The sequence below is a fragment of the Dioscorea cayenensis genome, chromosome 9 (assembly GCF_009730915.1).
Source record: "Dioscorea cayenensis subsp. rotundata cultivar TDr96_F1 chromosome 9, TDr96_F1_v2_PseudoChromosome.rev07_lg8_w22 25.fasta, whole genome shotgun sequence".
NCBI classification, from domain to species: domain Eukaryota; kingdom Viridiplantae; phylum Streptophyta; class Magnoliopsida; order Dioscoreales; family Dioscoreaceae; genus Dioscorea; species Dioscorea cayenensis.
In genome coordinates this window covers 8,031,471-8,047,167 of record NC_052479.1, presented here as the reverse complement: position 1 = coordinate 8,047,167, position 15,697 = coordinate 8,031,471, and the positions used below count along the sequence as shown (strand labels likewise).

The following is a 15,697-nucleotide window of genomic DNA, read 5'->3' as shown; positions in this document are numbered from 1 at the left end:
ACAATAATGGAATGAAAAGAGCCAGAAATCACAAAGAACAATTGATAAAAGCATACCGATAGGAAACGACGAAAAATAAGGTTTAGAGGGAAAGAAGACTCGATGAATAACCTGGGTTACAAACTCCTAAATGCACGAAAAATGACCTGGATTGAAGATTGGTGAAGCATGGGAGCAGTTTGAGTGGTGGAGAGAAAATGGCTAGAGATTTGCAAATAAGGGAGACGACGAACGGTCTCTGCCCTAAACTCTCCCCAGTAAACAGTGGGAAGATCACGGGTGTGTATCTATGTGGTGGCCAGTGTAGTTCAATGCGGAAGAGTCCTCATGCGACGTACGTGATCTCTCATGTGTGGCAAGGCTCCTAATAGATAAACTCGCCGGAACTATACAACCTTGCAAAATTGCCCTTGTAGTTCAAATGTAACAATGTACCGCTCTAGGCAGTAGGGTTTCACACGCGATATGAATGTGCGGGCCTTGGGTAAGAGAGAACCCTCTGCTATGATCTATATGGCCAGGCAAGTATGGCCATGTAGCACTTCTGCTGGCCATGTAAATCACTGTCCCGAGAAAAATTATTTTCCACTCAAACTAGAGAGGTACATGGCCAACTAGATAACCGTGTATTGCTATCATGGAACAAAATTTATACAAGCTGTCAACAACTTGAGACCTACACGGCCAGATAAAGGGGCGTGTTCAGCCTGTGTATCACTCCTAGAACAAAATTATCATGTTTTTTTTTTCAAAAACTGAATCGATTCAAATTTCCTCTAATACCACAGCAAAACTAAGATAAAACAATTTGGACAACTTTGTGCTAAGGGTAAGGACCTATATGCATGCAAATTGCAATAAGAATGGATTCAAATCATGAATGATACCACTACACAAACTAACTAAAATAAGAACTAAGGCACACAAACTTGGGTTGCCTCCCAAGAAGAGCTTGTTTAACAACACTAAGCTTGACATACCTATGCAGATAAGGAGGTTCATCAAGATGAAACTGTGGGATCGAAAATAAGGGTCTGGCATCATGAAAAGACACCAGACAATATATCGAAGCACAAATGTCGTATTTGTTTCGTGTGGGTTCTTTCATTCCTAATAGGGACAATCCCCTATTATTAATTACCCCAGATTAGAAATCTTAGGAACCTCCGATTAAGGGCAAAAGTACAAGTAAAGGGACAAGAGAATTTTTTTGAATTTATTATATAAACATATTTATCACTTATATATATACATATAGATATATGTATTATTTTTTTAATTATTTTTTTATATATTTTTTTATCACTGCCGCCTGTGCCTTGTCACTGCATTGCGTGCCTCATAGGTGTTTTGAAATAAATATTTCATACCCGCCTTTAAATGAGTCATCGCTGTCTGTGCCTTATCATCGCATTGCATGCTTTGTTGTTGTATGCGATAGGCGCTTTGTTATCGCTTTGAAATTTATTACTACCTTTGGGACATGAGTTTTAATTATTGACTAACCCATGGTGTTGTTTTGGATCGACAGAAATTTTGTTAAAATACCACACTTGATATATATATATCCATGCATATACCTCATTATTTCATAAGAGAGCTTCTACGTGCATTCCATAATTTATATATATTTTATTTCTATTTCATAATTTGTTTTTTTTTATTATTATTTTATTATTATTTTTTTAATGCACGTTTGTATGGGGGACGCACATGGGCATTCTATTACTTATTTTTTTTTTAAACTCATGCATGTATGCATGAAATTCTTTTGTTTTATATTATGCATGGTAATCCTGGCTTCTAAATGTATGAGCATGCATGCATGCTATTTGTTTAGAGCTCCATGTGCATTTTTTTATTATTTTTATTTTTTTTTGGAAAAAAAACTATCCATATACCATTGCATACAGAAGTCACGTGATTTATATTTATTTATTTATTTATTATTTTTTTTAGCCTGGAACCTAATAGTCTATTGGTGGTGGCCCCGTTTTTTTCTTTATTAATTAATTAATCATTTATTTTTTATGCATGTCTCAAGAACATGTTTTCCATCATTTTTTATATGTTTTTCTCATTTATTATTATTATTATTATTTTTTAATTTTCTTTTACTTTTCATCTCATGCACATGCATGCTTTATGCCCCTTTGAATTCCCATGCACGTGAGGACCATTCGTTGTATCGAATCCTCCTGGTATGAGACCATTCAAAAACACATGGCTTCCCGCCATTGCTTCCCTTTGATCATGATGAAGGATCTAATCTTTCCGACCATCGCCTCGGGATACATCCTCCTCATATCTCGTCTAGCTTTCCCAGCCGTCCGATCCAGATCAAACGGCGGTAGGGAAATCTTCAAAGGTGGTAAGTTGTTTCGCAATTATGTGGTCACGGACCCTAGGATGCTCAAAAACCGGTTTTTGATCTCCGGACCTATAATTCAAACCATCTTCTCAATCCCTCATCAACAATGAAGACCTCTTCGAAGTTGCTCGCCAGAATGCTTCTCAAGAACACCTTCACCGCAAACCGGACGACCTCCGGATGCACCAAGTTCGGCGAGCTTGATGAAGCCCGGAAGCTGTTTGTTCTCACCACCGAGCGCACTAAGGTCACCTGGACGATCATGATCGGCGCATTCTCGCAGTTGGGTTGTTCCAAGGAGGCGTTCGAGCTTTTCAATGATCCTCACGCTTCACGTTTGGTGAACCAAATTCATGTTCATGTTGCAAAATCTGGTTTTGGGAGCACACTGTTAGTATGCAACACCTTGGTGGATTCTTATTCCAAGTGTGGCCTCATCGATGTTGCTCGATGCCTTTTCGATGAAATGCCGGAGAGGGACACAGTGACATACAATGCCTTGTTGATGGGTTATTCTAAAGAAGGATTCCACGGTGATGCTATGAAGCTCTTCATGGAGATGAGGAACTTGGAGTTGAAGCCCTCTCAGTTCACTTTCTCTGGAGTTTTAACTGCCGGAACAAGGCTCGAGGATCTTCGGTTTGGGCAGCAGGTTCACAGTCTCATCATCAAATCAGACTTTTATTGGCATGTGTTTATTACCAATTCATTATTGGATTTCTACTGGGAATGCAGGTGCATAAGCGGAGCTACAAAGTTGTTCGATGAAATGGTGGAGAGGGATAATGTTTCTTATAATGTGATGGTCTCTGGGTATGCATGGGCTGGGAGGACTAAAGAGTTTGGGAAACAGTTCCCTTTTGCTAGCATGTTGAGTATCACGGGTGCCTTGTCGGATGATAGATGATCTTGTCGGAAATGCTCTTATTGACATGTATGCAAAGTATGGTGACTTGGAGACTGCAGGAATGATGTTCGGGAGTAGAAACGGATAGAAACACGGTTTCTTGGACAGCAATGATCTCAGGATTCATTCAGAATGGACTTCATGAGAAGGCATTGACTTTGTCTTGTGAAATGAAAAGAGCTGGTGCAATCCCGGACCGGGCCACGTTTTCGAGCATCCTACGTGCTTCGGCATGCCTTGCATTGCTTGAGCTTGAAAAGCGGTTTCACTCATATATAATCCAATGCGGCTATATGTCTAGTGTGTTACGTGGGAGTGCCATGCTTGATTTATACGCAAAAATGTAGCTTCCCTAACGAGACATCGTTACGCTATTCAATAAAAATGCCCGAGCGAAACATCGTGTCATGGAACACCATGATTGCTGCATATGCACAAAAAAATGGGCGGGGAAGTGTGGCTTTTTGACGAGCCGTGGCGGCGAGCAGCGACAACGAGTGGGACGGCATGCTTGGCGGCATTATCTCGAGCCATCTAGCATGCCGCGGCGATGATCAATGGCGGCGATGGCTGGCGTGACGAGCAACAACGAGAGACGAGTGTGGCATGCTTGGCGGCATTATCTCAGCCATCCAAGCATGCTACGATGGTGAACTAACGGCATCGGTGATTTGGCGGCGACGGCGGCGAGTTTTATATATATATATATATATATTTATATGAATACTGGGGGGAGGGAGAGAGATGAACACCTTCTTCGTTTTCTTTCCTTCTTTCCCCTCTTCTTCCAAAAAAATCCCCTTTTTCCTCCTCATTCTCCATTTTAAAAGAAAACCTTCTCCTTCATATCTTCAACCCTAACTCCTCCCGTAGAATTGTAGCGAACCAAACCAATAGGTTAGGATCATTAGAATAAATTTTTTTTTATTTTTTTATCCTAACTCCTCCCGTAGAATCGTAGCGAACGAAACCAATAGGATAGGATCATTTTTGTTTAAAAAAATTTGAACAATAATAAATTTTTTTAATTATTTTTTTAATTATAAATTTTTAATAAATTTTTAATTAATTAATTAATTAATTTATTATTATTATTATTTTTAATCTTTTTTTATATCCATCTCCCAGTATAATCATAACGAGATCAAATTTAAAAGCTAAATTTAAATTATATTTATTATTTTATTTATTTATTTATTTATTTATATGTTTATTTATATATAATATATATTATATTTTTTTTAATTCTCATGACCCATATAATCTTAACCTCCGACTAAATCGGAAGAAAAATGATAAGATTAAATTTTTAATTAATTTTAATATTTTTAAATATTTTAATATTTTTTTGTTTTTAATTAATATTTTTTTAATAAATTATTTTTTTATTATTATTATTTTTTTATATATATTTTTTTATTAACTTAATTTTTATATTATATTATTTTATTTTTAGTTTTTAAATAAAAAAATCCAATCCACCTCGGGATGTGTTTGGGCATCTCGGGATGTGTGTTTGGGTGCTTGGGATTCGCATTGCTTAGATGGCCTCGAGATTTACTCAAGTCACATAAAATTTAGGATTGCCTCGGGATGTGTATTTGGGCTATCCTAAAATTTGATATTGCCTCGAGGTATGTATTCTCAAGGGTAATCTAGTAATTTGCATTTTGCCTCGAGATATGATCTTAGGGGCTATTTTTGTAATTTTTTTCCTTTTGTATTTGCCTCAAGATATGTTCTCAAGGGTAATTTTTGTAATTTATATTTTGCCTCGAGATATGTGCTCCCGCAGATCTTGTGATTTTTGATATTTTAGATCGCCTTGAGATCTGTGCTCTAGGCTGAATTATGATTTTGATATTTTATATCACCTCGAGATCTGTGCTCTCAGCTGATCTTATGATTTGAATATTTTAGATCGCCTCGAGATCTGTGCTCTCAGCTGATCTTATGATTTGAATATTTTTAGATCGCCTCGAGATCTCGTACTCTGAGGCTAATCTTATGATTTGAACATTTTAGATCGCCTCGAGATCATGCTCTAGGCTAATCTTATGATTTGAACATTTTTAGATCGCCTCGAGATCCGTGCTCTAGGGTCGATCTTATGATTTTTGATATTTTAGATCGCCTCGGGATCTGTGCTCTCAGCTGATCTTCAGGTTCTAAATTTTTTAGATTATTTCGAAAATGTCTTCTATACTTATCTTGAATACATCCAAATATAGTGAAATTTATTTGTTTTGACCACCTGTTGTCCTAATTCGATTATGATTTAACTGTATGTAATTTATTTGATTTGAATTTGTACATGCAATTTTTTTTACATAAACAGAAACAACCCCTTATAACTATGACCATCAGCATAATGTGTAAGTGTAAGTGGTTCAGAAATTCAAAAGATCTCACCAAAAAAATTATTTTGGTCAATGGTTGATGATACTTCCTCTCTAAGGACTACAGATTGTGCTGGTTGTTGCCTTTTCTGATCCCCCTTTCCTGTTGGAGCATTTAGCAATGGTTCTTCCTTAACAATTTCCAGTAGTTCCATGCTTTGAACTGATTCTTCAGTTTGTTCGAGCAATACATTCAAGGGATCCTCATCCAGAATCTCTGATGAAGCTTGAAGACAACTTTTTCCTCACCAACTCACAACACCATTTTTCCATCATTCACATCAATCAAAGCCTTGGATGTTGCAAGGAAGGGCTGGCCCAAAAAATCAAATGCACTTTTATCTCTTCATCGACAACAAGTATAATAAGTCCACCAGGAAGATAAATTTATCCACCTTAACAAACACATCATCTACTATACCTCTTGGGTGTCGAATCGATCTATCAGCCAACTGAATTGTCATCTTAGTCAGGGTCCGCTCACCTATCCCAAGCTTCGTGAAAATCTTATAAGGCATTACGTTAATACTTGTACCCAAGTCGGCTAAAACACTATCTTCAACTAAATCTTCGATAACACAAGGAATTGTGAACCTATCTAGATCCTTCAATTTTCTAGGTAACTTATTCTGTAGGATGGCTGAGCATTCTTCACTCAATATTATTGTGGATGTTTCTCCAAGTTTCTTCTTATTGGTAAGGAGATCCTTCATAAATTTTACATACTTGTGCATTGAGCCAATACCTCAGCAAAAGGGAGATTGATATGTAATTGCTTGAACAACTCTAGAAATCACTTAAACTAATCATCGGTTTCACCTTGCTTGAGCTGAGAAGGATACGGAATTCGTGGGTGATATTCCTTCATACTATGGGCTTTTCAATCTCTTCCCTTTTGGCTTTTTCTTCTTCTACTACAATGGGCTTCACTCTTTATGAATTGGACTCTTTTTTGCTCTCATTTCCACATGATGATCACTTCTCAATGTAATTACCTTGACATGTTCTCTTGGTTTTACCTCCGTATTACTTGGGAGGCTTCCTTGAGGTCTCTTCGATTATGATCTTGCAATTTAGCTGACTTGGTTCTCCAAGTTTCCTATAGAAAGCTTGTTGATTCCTCATAGTAGCTTCTATAGATGTGAGGTGGTTGTCTTGGAGTTGAAACTTTAACTAGGTAGGTTGAATGAACTTCATCACTAACTCATCCAAACTTGGTTTCTTCTCTTGAAATCATAGAAGTTAACTTGGTTTGTGTTGCCCTTGGCCATTCCAAGAAAAGTTAGGATGGTTTCACCTTCCTGGATTATATGTGTCACTATATGGATTTCTTTGTGGCTAATTCATTCCTTCAACAAAATCTACTTGTTCAACTTGTCTCGAATAGGCACCCACAATAGGACAATCGGTAGTAGGGTGTCCACCACTACAAGTCTGACAAGCCATGACTGGAGCTACCCTTAGTGCCATAAACCCATCAATCTTTTTTCTTAATAACTCCACTTGAGCCACTAAAGCCATCACGGCATCAACTTCAAACACTACAGTTGCCTTCACTTGTTTGGCTTTTAAATTCCATTGGTAACTATTCATTACCATGTCCTCAAACAACTTTCTAGCATCATCCGGTGTCTTGTTTCCCATGGTTCCACCAATAGTGACATCAATGGTTTGCTTCACATTTTGATTCAACCCTTGAAAAAAAGCCTAAACCTCCATCCATCCCAAAAGACCATGTTGTGGACATCACCTTAAATGATCTTTATACCTTTCCCAAGATTCATATAATGTTTTCCCATCTTGTTGAATGAAAGAATCTATGTCATGTCAAAGTTTTATGGTTCTGCCTAGTGGAAATTAGCGAGTGAGGAATAGCTTAGCCAATTGGTCCCAAGTAGTCACTGATGCTCTAGGTAACATTTGTAGCCACTCATTCTCCCTTGACTTCAATGAAAACGGGAAACCCCTCAAATGGATAACGTCATTCGAGACCCATTCAACTTTATATGTAAAAAAATCTCCAAGAAAGTACTCAAGTGTACATTGGGGTCTTCATCCGGAAGGCCATGGAATGAACATGATTGTTGAACAATTTGCATGAAGGACGCCTTGAGTTCAAAAGTGTTAGCGGTAATGGGAGGCCACACTATGCTCGATTGTTTGCCTTCAAGTATAGGTCTTGCATAATCGACTAAAGTATTTAGTTGCTCTTCTTCTTTTGCCATTGTCAATGAATTCAAACTCTCGAAGTCCTTAGTCAACTATCTAAATCTTGCTCAACTAGTACTAACCCTATCTTTGTTAGCTAACTAAAATAAGAAACAAGATTTATTCAGAGTAAGGAAAGGAAACAATAAGAACAAGTAAAATGGCCTAAACAAAGGAAAACAAGTAATTGAACTCAATAAAAGAAGGCGAGTGCCCAGATCGATTTCACTGGGATGATAAAATTAAGGAGATTGCAATTTAATGAACAATAAACCTCAGCTAGCCGGAATGAAGGAAACCAAAAACACTCCAAGTGCTCTCTCGAGACTCCCTAGTTACATGCCCCTTCAACCGTTCCTCTGGCCATGTTCTTATTTGGGATGAGCTCTGTTCTCACTCAAATGTATAAGAGTGTGTACTTGGTTTACATGGGTGTGTTCTCCTTGGCAAGATGTGACCAAGAGTCTTGCTTTTGATCCACATGTTACTCAAGAGGCTGCTTCTGTGAAGATGTACATGAGGTAGTACACGGGTGTGCACCCTGGCCATGTATTCCACTGTTTGATTGTTGAAGCACCAAAATACTCTAGAATTTCTCCCTTTGCCTCTTGTTGTTCTTCCTTTAACCTATCAAACAAACTAACACAAATAAATACTATTTATTTTTATAAACAAAGCCTAAAATAGTCAATTAAGTACTAAACAATATTGATCAATTACGTACAAAATAAAACTTATCAACATAATAGAGTAATAAATCATTTCAAATAGTAATCTATATAAAATTAATAACATATAAAACAATTTCCACGAATTCAACAACTTAACCATTAAAGCATAATTTGCCAATAATACATATGATAAGTGCCTAAATGTGTTTATTTTCTTATATGTATTTTATATACTTAGCATGTATTTTATTAGAATTGATGCATGTTTTGTACTTAATTCTATGTTATTTGCTTTGTAGGGCATAAAAAAGCCATGGAGAACACGAAGACACGATTTCGGGTGAAAAAAATGAGAAACCCCAAGGGTTAAAATACTATAGCATGCTTACTCCAACAGATCACTATTGTTGTTTAGTGTAGCACCCCTCGTGGTAGAAAATTTATCCTAAGTTATATAGGTCTTTATCAAACCCGTATGCCCCTGGGCATAGATCCCGATATATAGTGGATTTTGGGAGTATTTAAGGTGTATTCTGAAGCAAAAGGAAGGGAGTCTTCTTCTTGGCCTCTTTGGCCACCGCCACCACACAACCTTGAGGCCTTTCCGGCCATCTTTTGGTGACGATCCTTGTAGAAAATGATCGCACATCATCAACAAGAGGGAGAGTGTGGTACCCTGTCCTGATTTTTGACCTCAGGACTTTTTCAATGTTTGTGCATGCATTAGGGGTAAAATGGTCATTTAGCACAAGTGGAATCCTTGCATGATTGCACAGTAGGTTGTGTGTGCAAACCAGCCGAAAACCAGGAGCCAAACAGTCTTTTGGACTCTTTTCATTCTATTTTCTCTTATAAGAGTATTTTGATAATTTTCTCATTTAGAAAAAAAAAAGAATTTGAAAATCTGAATGAGAGGATAAGAACCCAACGTGGCTTCCTATCTTTCGCTCATTCTTTCTTTCGTCTTCTTCTACTTGTTTATCTTTCGTTCTCTTCGGTTGAATGCACATTTTTGAAAAAAAATTCGCCCTCGAGTTTTTCCAACAAATTAACGACTCTACTTTCTTCCTCTCATTCCCTTGAGCTTGGTAAGGCTTCAATCCAAGGTTTTTTCTTTGTATTTTCTTCGTATTTAATCGTTTTACAAAAATCTTTAAACCCTAGAAATAAACCTTGGATTGAGTTGGATTTGGGCTCAAAATGAAGCCAGCGTCATTGTTATTCATTTGTGTGAATGTTTGTAAAAAAATTTCGCAATCTGGTGTTGTAAATTGGCAAGAAACCACTGTTTAAGGGTCGGTTCACTGTAGCAGCAATGCAGCAAAAGACGAAATTACTATAGCATTGAAAAAGTTTGGCCTTTTCTTGTTTTTCTTTGGTCCAAATCGAAGCCCTTCTTACCTGGAATCTATTATAACTAGTTTTACTTCGGTTTGACGTCGTTTGGGTCCAAAATGACGTTGTTTTCCCCTAGAACCCAAGCGTTATATGTCTGATAGGTAACATCGCATATGCATGCATATTGACTGTAAGTTTGGTTTTGATTGCTTCTTGGGTTCCCTGCTTGTGTCTAGGTGGTGAAACATCTACAAAGAGGAAGAAAATCGCCGACCAGTGTGCGGGTTTCCATGCGAGATGACATGTTCAGTGAGTGGTTTATGTTGAGGGCATAATTCTAATTGAGTATCCAAAATGTTTTATTTTTTTTCTGAAATGATTTCCATGTCTTTATCATATTTTAAATTATTGTTTTGTGGGTTAAAATTAAGCAAAGATGACAACTAGAGACTATGGTTTATTTGGATGACTTGTGATTTATTCTCTGAAAATCATGAGAAAACTTACTGAGGATGTAGTTGTGTCAGTTGAGATTGAACGTGAGGACATACATGCTTAGTGGATGAATGGAAATTGGTGATTATTACAATGAGTTCATTGAGCTTAAGTGTTAATGTGAAATTGATTATGTATGTTCAATGGATGATTTAATCTCCCTAGTGATGTGTAATTTCTAAAGTTTTGAGGCATGATGTGATAAATATGGTACATGGAATTTGATGGGGCTTTGAATGCTAAGGTATATAACTACAGTAGTACATTGGAGTTGGAATGACTTGTGGAACCTTATGCATGATTATGGATAGTCAGTAAGTTTGATGCTAATATTTTCTTTGCAATATTTGAGAACCATGGATGCCATAATTACACTTATGCTGTAGGATTACCAAAGTTGATGAGTTTTTGTTATTGTGAGCATAGTGTAGGGTGCTTAATTGTAGTTCGATCATATTGTGGTATCTGATAAGTGCTTGTGTATTAGTAATACGAATTATTCTTTTCTTATGAGGAGCATTACCCTTATAAGATTTTGGCGCTAATATATGTGTATTCGTGTTACTTTTGTGCATGTAGGGTTGTGGAGCCAAATATAGAGTAAGGAAGCCAAAGTAGACTGCGATTGCACTTAGTTGATGAAATCTTGGAGTGAACAAACATGAAGACACAAGTTGTGCCCGAAGATACGTGAATGTGTGCCAACCTCCATGTGCTCAAGCAATTATATGGTTTGGAGGGGCATAAAGGCAGTCACATTTGCGTATTCTGAGTTGTGCAATGCTAGCAAGATCTTCATCAATGTTATCCCTTATTGAAGAAGCGACTCGATCTACAGCATAGATGTGTGTCCGTTTATGTTGCCTCGATGAAAAGTGTGGATTTGGGAGTGTTTTTGGTGGAGTACTGTAGTAGGTTACTGTAGCAAATCAATGTAGCAATTTAATGTAGTAATTACTATAGCAAATTCATACGGGCATGTGGATTCCCGATTCCCAACCCTATATAAAGTCGTGACTTGTACTGATTGGAAAATCCTTTTTTTCCATCCTTTCTCCATCTTTTCCCCAACTTTGGAGAGTCTTGCGGCTAGGGTTTAGAGGGGCTTTGGTAAGGCTTTTAGAGTGGTTTTGTGGCCGTTGACACCGCATTCCTTTGGAAAAGGGTTATTGGGGGAGCTTTCATTGGCACCAATCCGGCGAGGTGTGGCCTAGGGTTGACAAGGAATCCTTTGAAAAGGACGAAGCTACTCCACAAGACCACCGACACAAATACCGAGGGGGTTTTATTTATAGATTGTATCTCTTTACTTTTGATTTCATTATCGGTTGTATCTTGCTTCATGGAGAGCTAAACCCTTAGAGGGGTACTTGGAATTGTAAACCCTAGGATGTTATTGTTTCATTGACCTTTTATTATATTTCTTTAATTGATGTTTTTAATTGAGTTCCAATCTTGAATGCTTATTGAATGATTTTTCCCTTAAAGTGACACTAGGATTGAGAATCCATCTTGGTAGCCTTTATGGATGAGTGACACACCATGAGTGTTAGACAATGCTAGGTTGGAGAGAGTTGAGAGGGTGAGTCGAGAGGTAGCGGAGCGTCCCTTTTCCCCTTCGGTGTGATTTATCCTATCTCCGTGTCCCAAGAATTCTTTGTGGTCATAATAGAGTGACGTGCTAAGAGAGGAACTCCACTGGGGCTTAGTTGCAAGAGCAAACAAAGTGAGGCGTTGAAGTAATCCTTAGTGCTGGGGCTTAATTGTGACTAGGGTCTTTCGCCTGGACCAAAGGGTTAGATCTATATTATGGAATAGGGTTTATCACTTGGAATCCCTAGAGATTCTTACAACTGTACATAGTGTGAGGTGTTGAGACTGATTGATTTCTCCACCGGGGCATAGTGTAGAGTTAGTCACGGTTGATCTTAGGTTTGGGACAGTGTATTTTAGGATTTTCATGACTCATTAAGCATCAGTTAGAAGACATAATAGTAGGTTTTGCACTTGAAGCAATAATCCTAGGGGAAGCAATGTCCGAATGCCCCCACTTTCTATCGATTGCCTTTTCTCTCATTTTATTGTGCCTCTCTTTCTTATTTTCTTCAGTTCTTTCCATATTGATTTTGTTCACACCACCATTGATTCATCGTCACCTTAGATAAATAGCAATCTTTGTGTTGTAATCACTATTCCCTATCGATACGATAATCCACTCACCTAGGTATTATTACTTCGACAAACCTGTACACTTGCGGTCAACATGCAAAAGGGTGTTATTAGTATCTATCAGGTGAATGTCAATGGTTATGATTATTACTTTAAATGGAACCTCTTTAGAAGGTTGATGATGAATAGCTTGAGTTATATGCAACCAGTGTTGGATTACAAAACTGAATATTCTTGTGAATTTTCTAATAATAGTTTGATTTAATGCTACTAAGAGGAGATAGTCAACTTTTGAGTATTTTGACAATAAGATTATTATAGATTAAGTAAATATTGATGTTGAGGTAATGGCACCATGATAAGGATCTAAGATGTGATTGAGTATAAGAAAGGTTGAATAGTAAAGACTTGTGAAAGTAAATGGCTGATGATGTGTAAAGTAAGATTTGATCAATATATATTGCCATGTGTAAATATATGTGACGATTTGAACACATTTTCATGAATTTTAAAGGACTTGGATGTTGTGGTTGACTAGACTTTCGGGATTAATCTTGTACTTGGAGGAAAACTTAGTGAGCTGTGGAAAGAGAAAGTTAGAATGATCCTAAGTAACTTTTAGGTTTAACTAGACCAAAAGCCATATTTGTTCTGATAACTTTTTATCGTATTTCAAAATTAAATGTTTCCTTTCTGCACTATTGGCATCTGCTTCTAGAAATGATTTGTAAAACCTTTCGCTTTTATAAGTATGTTTTTGATATTTATGGTTATGAGAAAAAAGGGGGTTCTCATTTCTAAATGTCATGTTCATCTGGATTGTGGATAATACAGTGTATTTAATATTAGTCGGTTTTATTATCTAAAGAAATGTTTCAATCAACTTGAAAAGCTTCATGTGTTATTGAGTTATTCTTGGCATTTGAACAGAAAATGTTTTTGACCATATTGGTAAATCGGGATCGGAATACTTTATGAAAGTTTATATGCATTGTTATGAATTTGACATTGGCTTTGTGGAAATAATGTTTATTTCTGATATGTGAATGCTTGTCCTAAATAAGGACACTTTGATATGATTTATACAGATTATATTATTGTTATATCTGCATGATGGTTTGGATGGTGACGGCAGGCTAAGGCCCGACTACTGCAGTAGTGGCTTCCCACTAGCCAGCCTTTAGAGGTGCCGTGGTGGACATGAGTGTTGATTTGTCCAGATCGGTGGGAGTGTAGATCCCTGATTGGATGATACATTGGGATCCCAGGGTCACCACACAGGACCGGTGGGCCAACGTCAAGGGTGCGAAGACCTTGACGGCTCTTAACTTAGTCGTGATGGCGGCAAATATTGGAGAGTGTTTTTAGGCCATTGCTTATTTGATCAAGACAAAATTTCAATATTTGAGGAAAATCATATTTTTCTTGCAATAGGTATATTCGAAGTGTGATATCTTGCATAGCATGCTTTTTATCTTAATGCTTTTCGATCATGTATCATACAGAATTGAGGATTTGTGAATGTCGAGAATTTTATTTGTTTAAGTTGGTGTTTCTACTCATTTTGTGAACTTATGTCCATGCATTTGTTTTATACATGTTGATGCTTTGTCTACTTGTGAAAAACCTATGTTTCAGTTTTTAAATACTAAGGTTTCATATCTTCCACTTATACTGTGTCGCAAATGTAAAATGTTTCCAGTTCATTAATGTTATTGTAAAACGTGTTTATTGGAATGCATCAATTTAGTTTGATATTATTTTTAGATTTGTGTTAGCCCATTCACTGAGTACCTTGGTTACTCACCCCCTCTCCTCCCTTCCATGTTTTAGTGGTTTAGGGGCGCCGTACCGAGGTGAAGTGCTTGGCAATTTGCATCTTGAGTCATGTTTTTGTTTATTGCATGGTGTAATTATGTTGGATCGACTAGTGTCCTAAACTCTGTTGATTTTTTGAGTGAAAGTTTTACTTTCTTGTATCTTCATTGTGGTTTTGTTATTTAGCATGAGTGACACACCCTTTGTCTGTGCACCGTAAGTGTATGAGTTGTCGATGTAATAATTACCCTGGTGAGTGGGTAGTCGTATCTATAGGGAATAGTGATCAGAAACACTAGAATTGCTATTTCACTATGATGATGATGATTCGAAGATGATGTAAGCAATATCAATGTGAAAAGAAATAAAAAGAATAAGAAAGAGGGACGCAATAAAATGAGAGGAAAGGCAATCAATTGAAAGTGGGGTACCCGGACATTACTCACCCTAGGACTATTGCTTCATGTGCAAAACTGATCATTATACCTCCCAACTAATGTCTAATGAGTCATGGAAATCCTTAAACACATGATCCAAAACTTAAGATTAATCGTGACTAACCCTACACTATGCCCCGGCAGAGAAATCGCTCAGTCTCAACATATCACATTATGCAAGGTTGCTTAAAGCTCTAGGGACTCCAAGTGATAAACCCTATTCCCTAATCTAGATCTAACCCTTTGGTCTAGGCAAAGGACCCGTAGTCACAGTTAAGCCCCAACAACAAGGATTACATCAACGCTTCACTTTATTGCTTGCGCAACTAAGGCCCAGCGGAGTTCTTCTCTTAGCATTTCACTCTATTGTGACCGCATAGAACTCTTGGAACACGGAGGTAGGATAAATCACACCAGAAGGGAAAGGTGATGCTCCTATCTCTCGACTCACCCTCTCGACCCTCTCCAATCTTGCTTTGTCAAATCCTTATGGTGTGTCACTCACTCACAAGGATTATCAAGATGGATTCTTAACCCTAGTGTCACTCTAAGGGAAAATCAACTCAACAAGCATTCAAGATTGGAACTCAATTAGAATATCAATTAAAGAAAACATAATAAAAGGTCAATGAAACAAAATCATCCTAGGGTTTATAAGTCCAAGCACCCACTAGGGGTTTAGCTCACCATGGAGCAAGATACAATCAATAATGAAATCAAAAGTAAAACATGCAATCCATGAGTAAAACCCCGTAGTAGTCCGTATAGATGGTCTTGTGGAATAGCCTCGTCTTCTCCAAAGGTTCCGTCATCAAGCCTAAAGCACACCTCGCAGAATCAATGCCAATGAAAGCTCCCCCAATAACTATCTTTGCGAAGGAACG

The 15,697-nt window shown here is 37.4% G+C and overlaps 1 protein-coding gene and 1 non-coding gene across 2 annotated transcripts; both read left to right on the top strand.

Moving 5' to 3' along the window:
• The first annotated feature begins 2,477 nt into the window (after positions 1 to 2,477).
• Positions 2,478 to 3,278, top strand: LOC120268446 (putative pentatricopeptide repeat-containing protein At2g01510). The gene has a single exon (XM_039275852.1). The coding sequence runs from the start codon at positions 2,478 to 2,480 to the stop codon at positions 3,276 to 3,278; it is 801 nt and encodes a 266-aa protein (XP_039131786.1).
• A 4,128-nt stretch (positions 3,279 to 7,406) lies between these two features.
• Positions 7,407 to 7,513, top strand: LOC120269730. Its single transcript, XR_005539369.1, has one exon. It is a non-coding gene; the product is annotated as a small nucleolar RNA R71 (small nucleolar RNA).
• Positions 7,514 to 15,697: the final 8,184 nt, after the last annotated feature.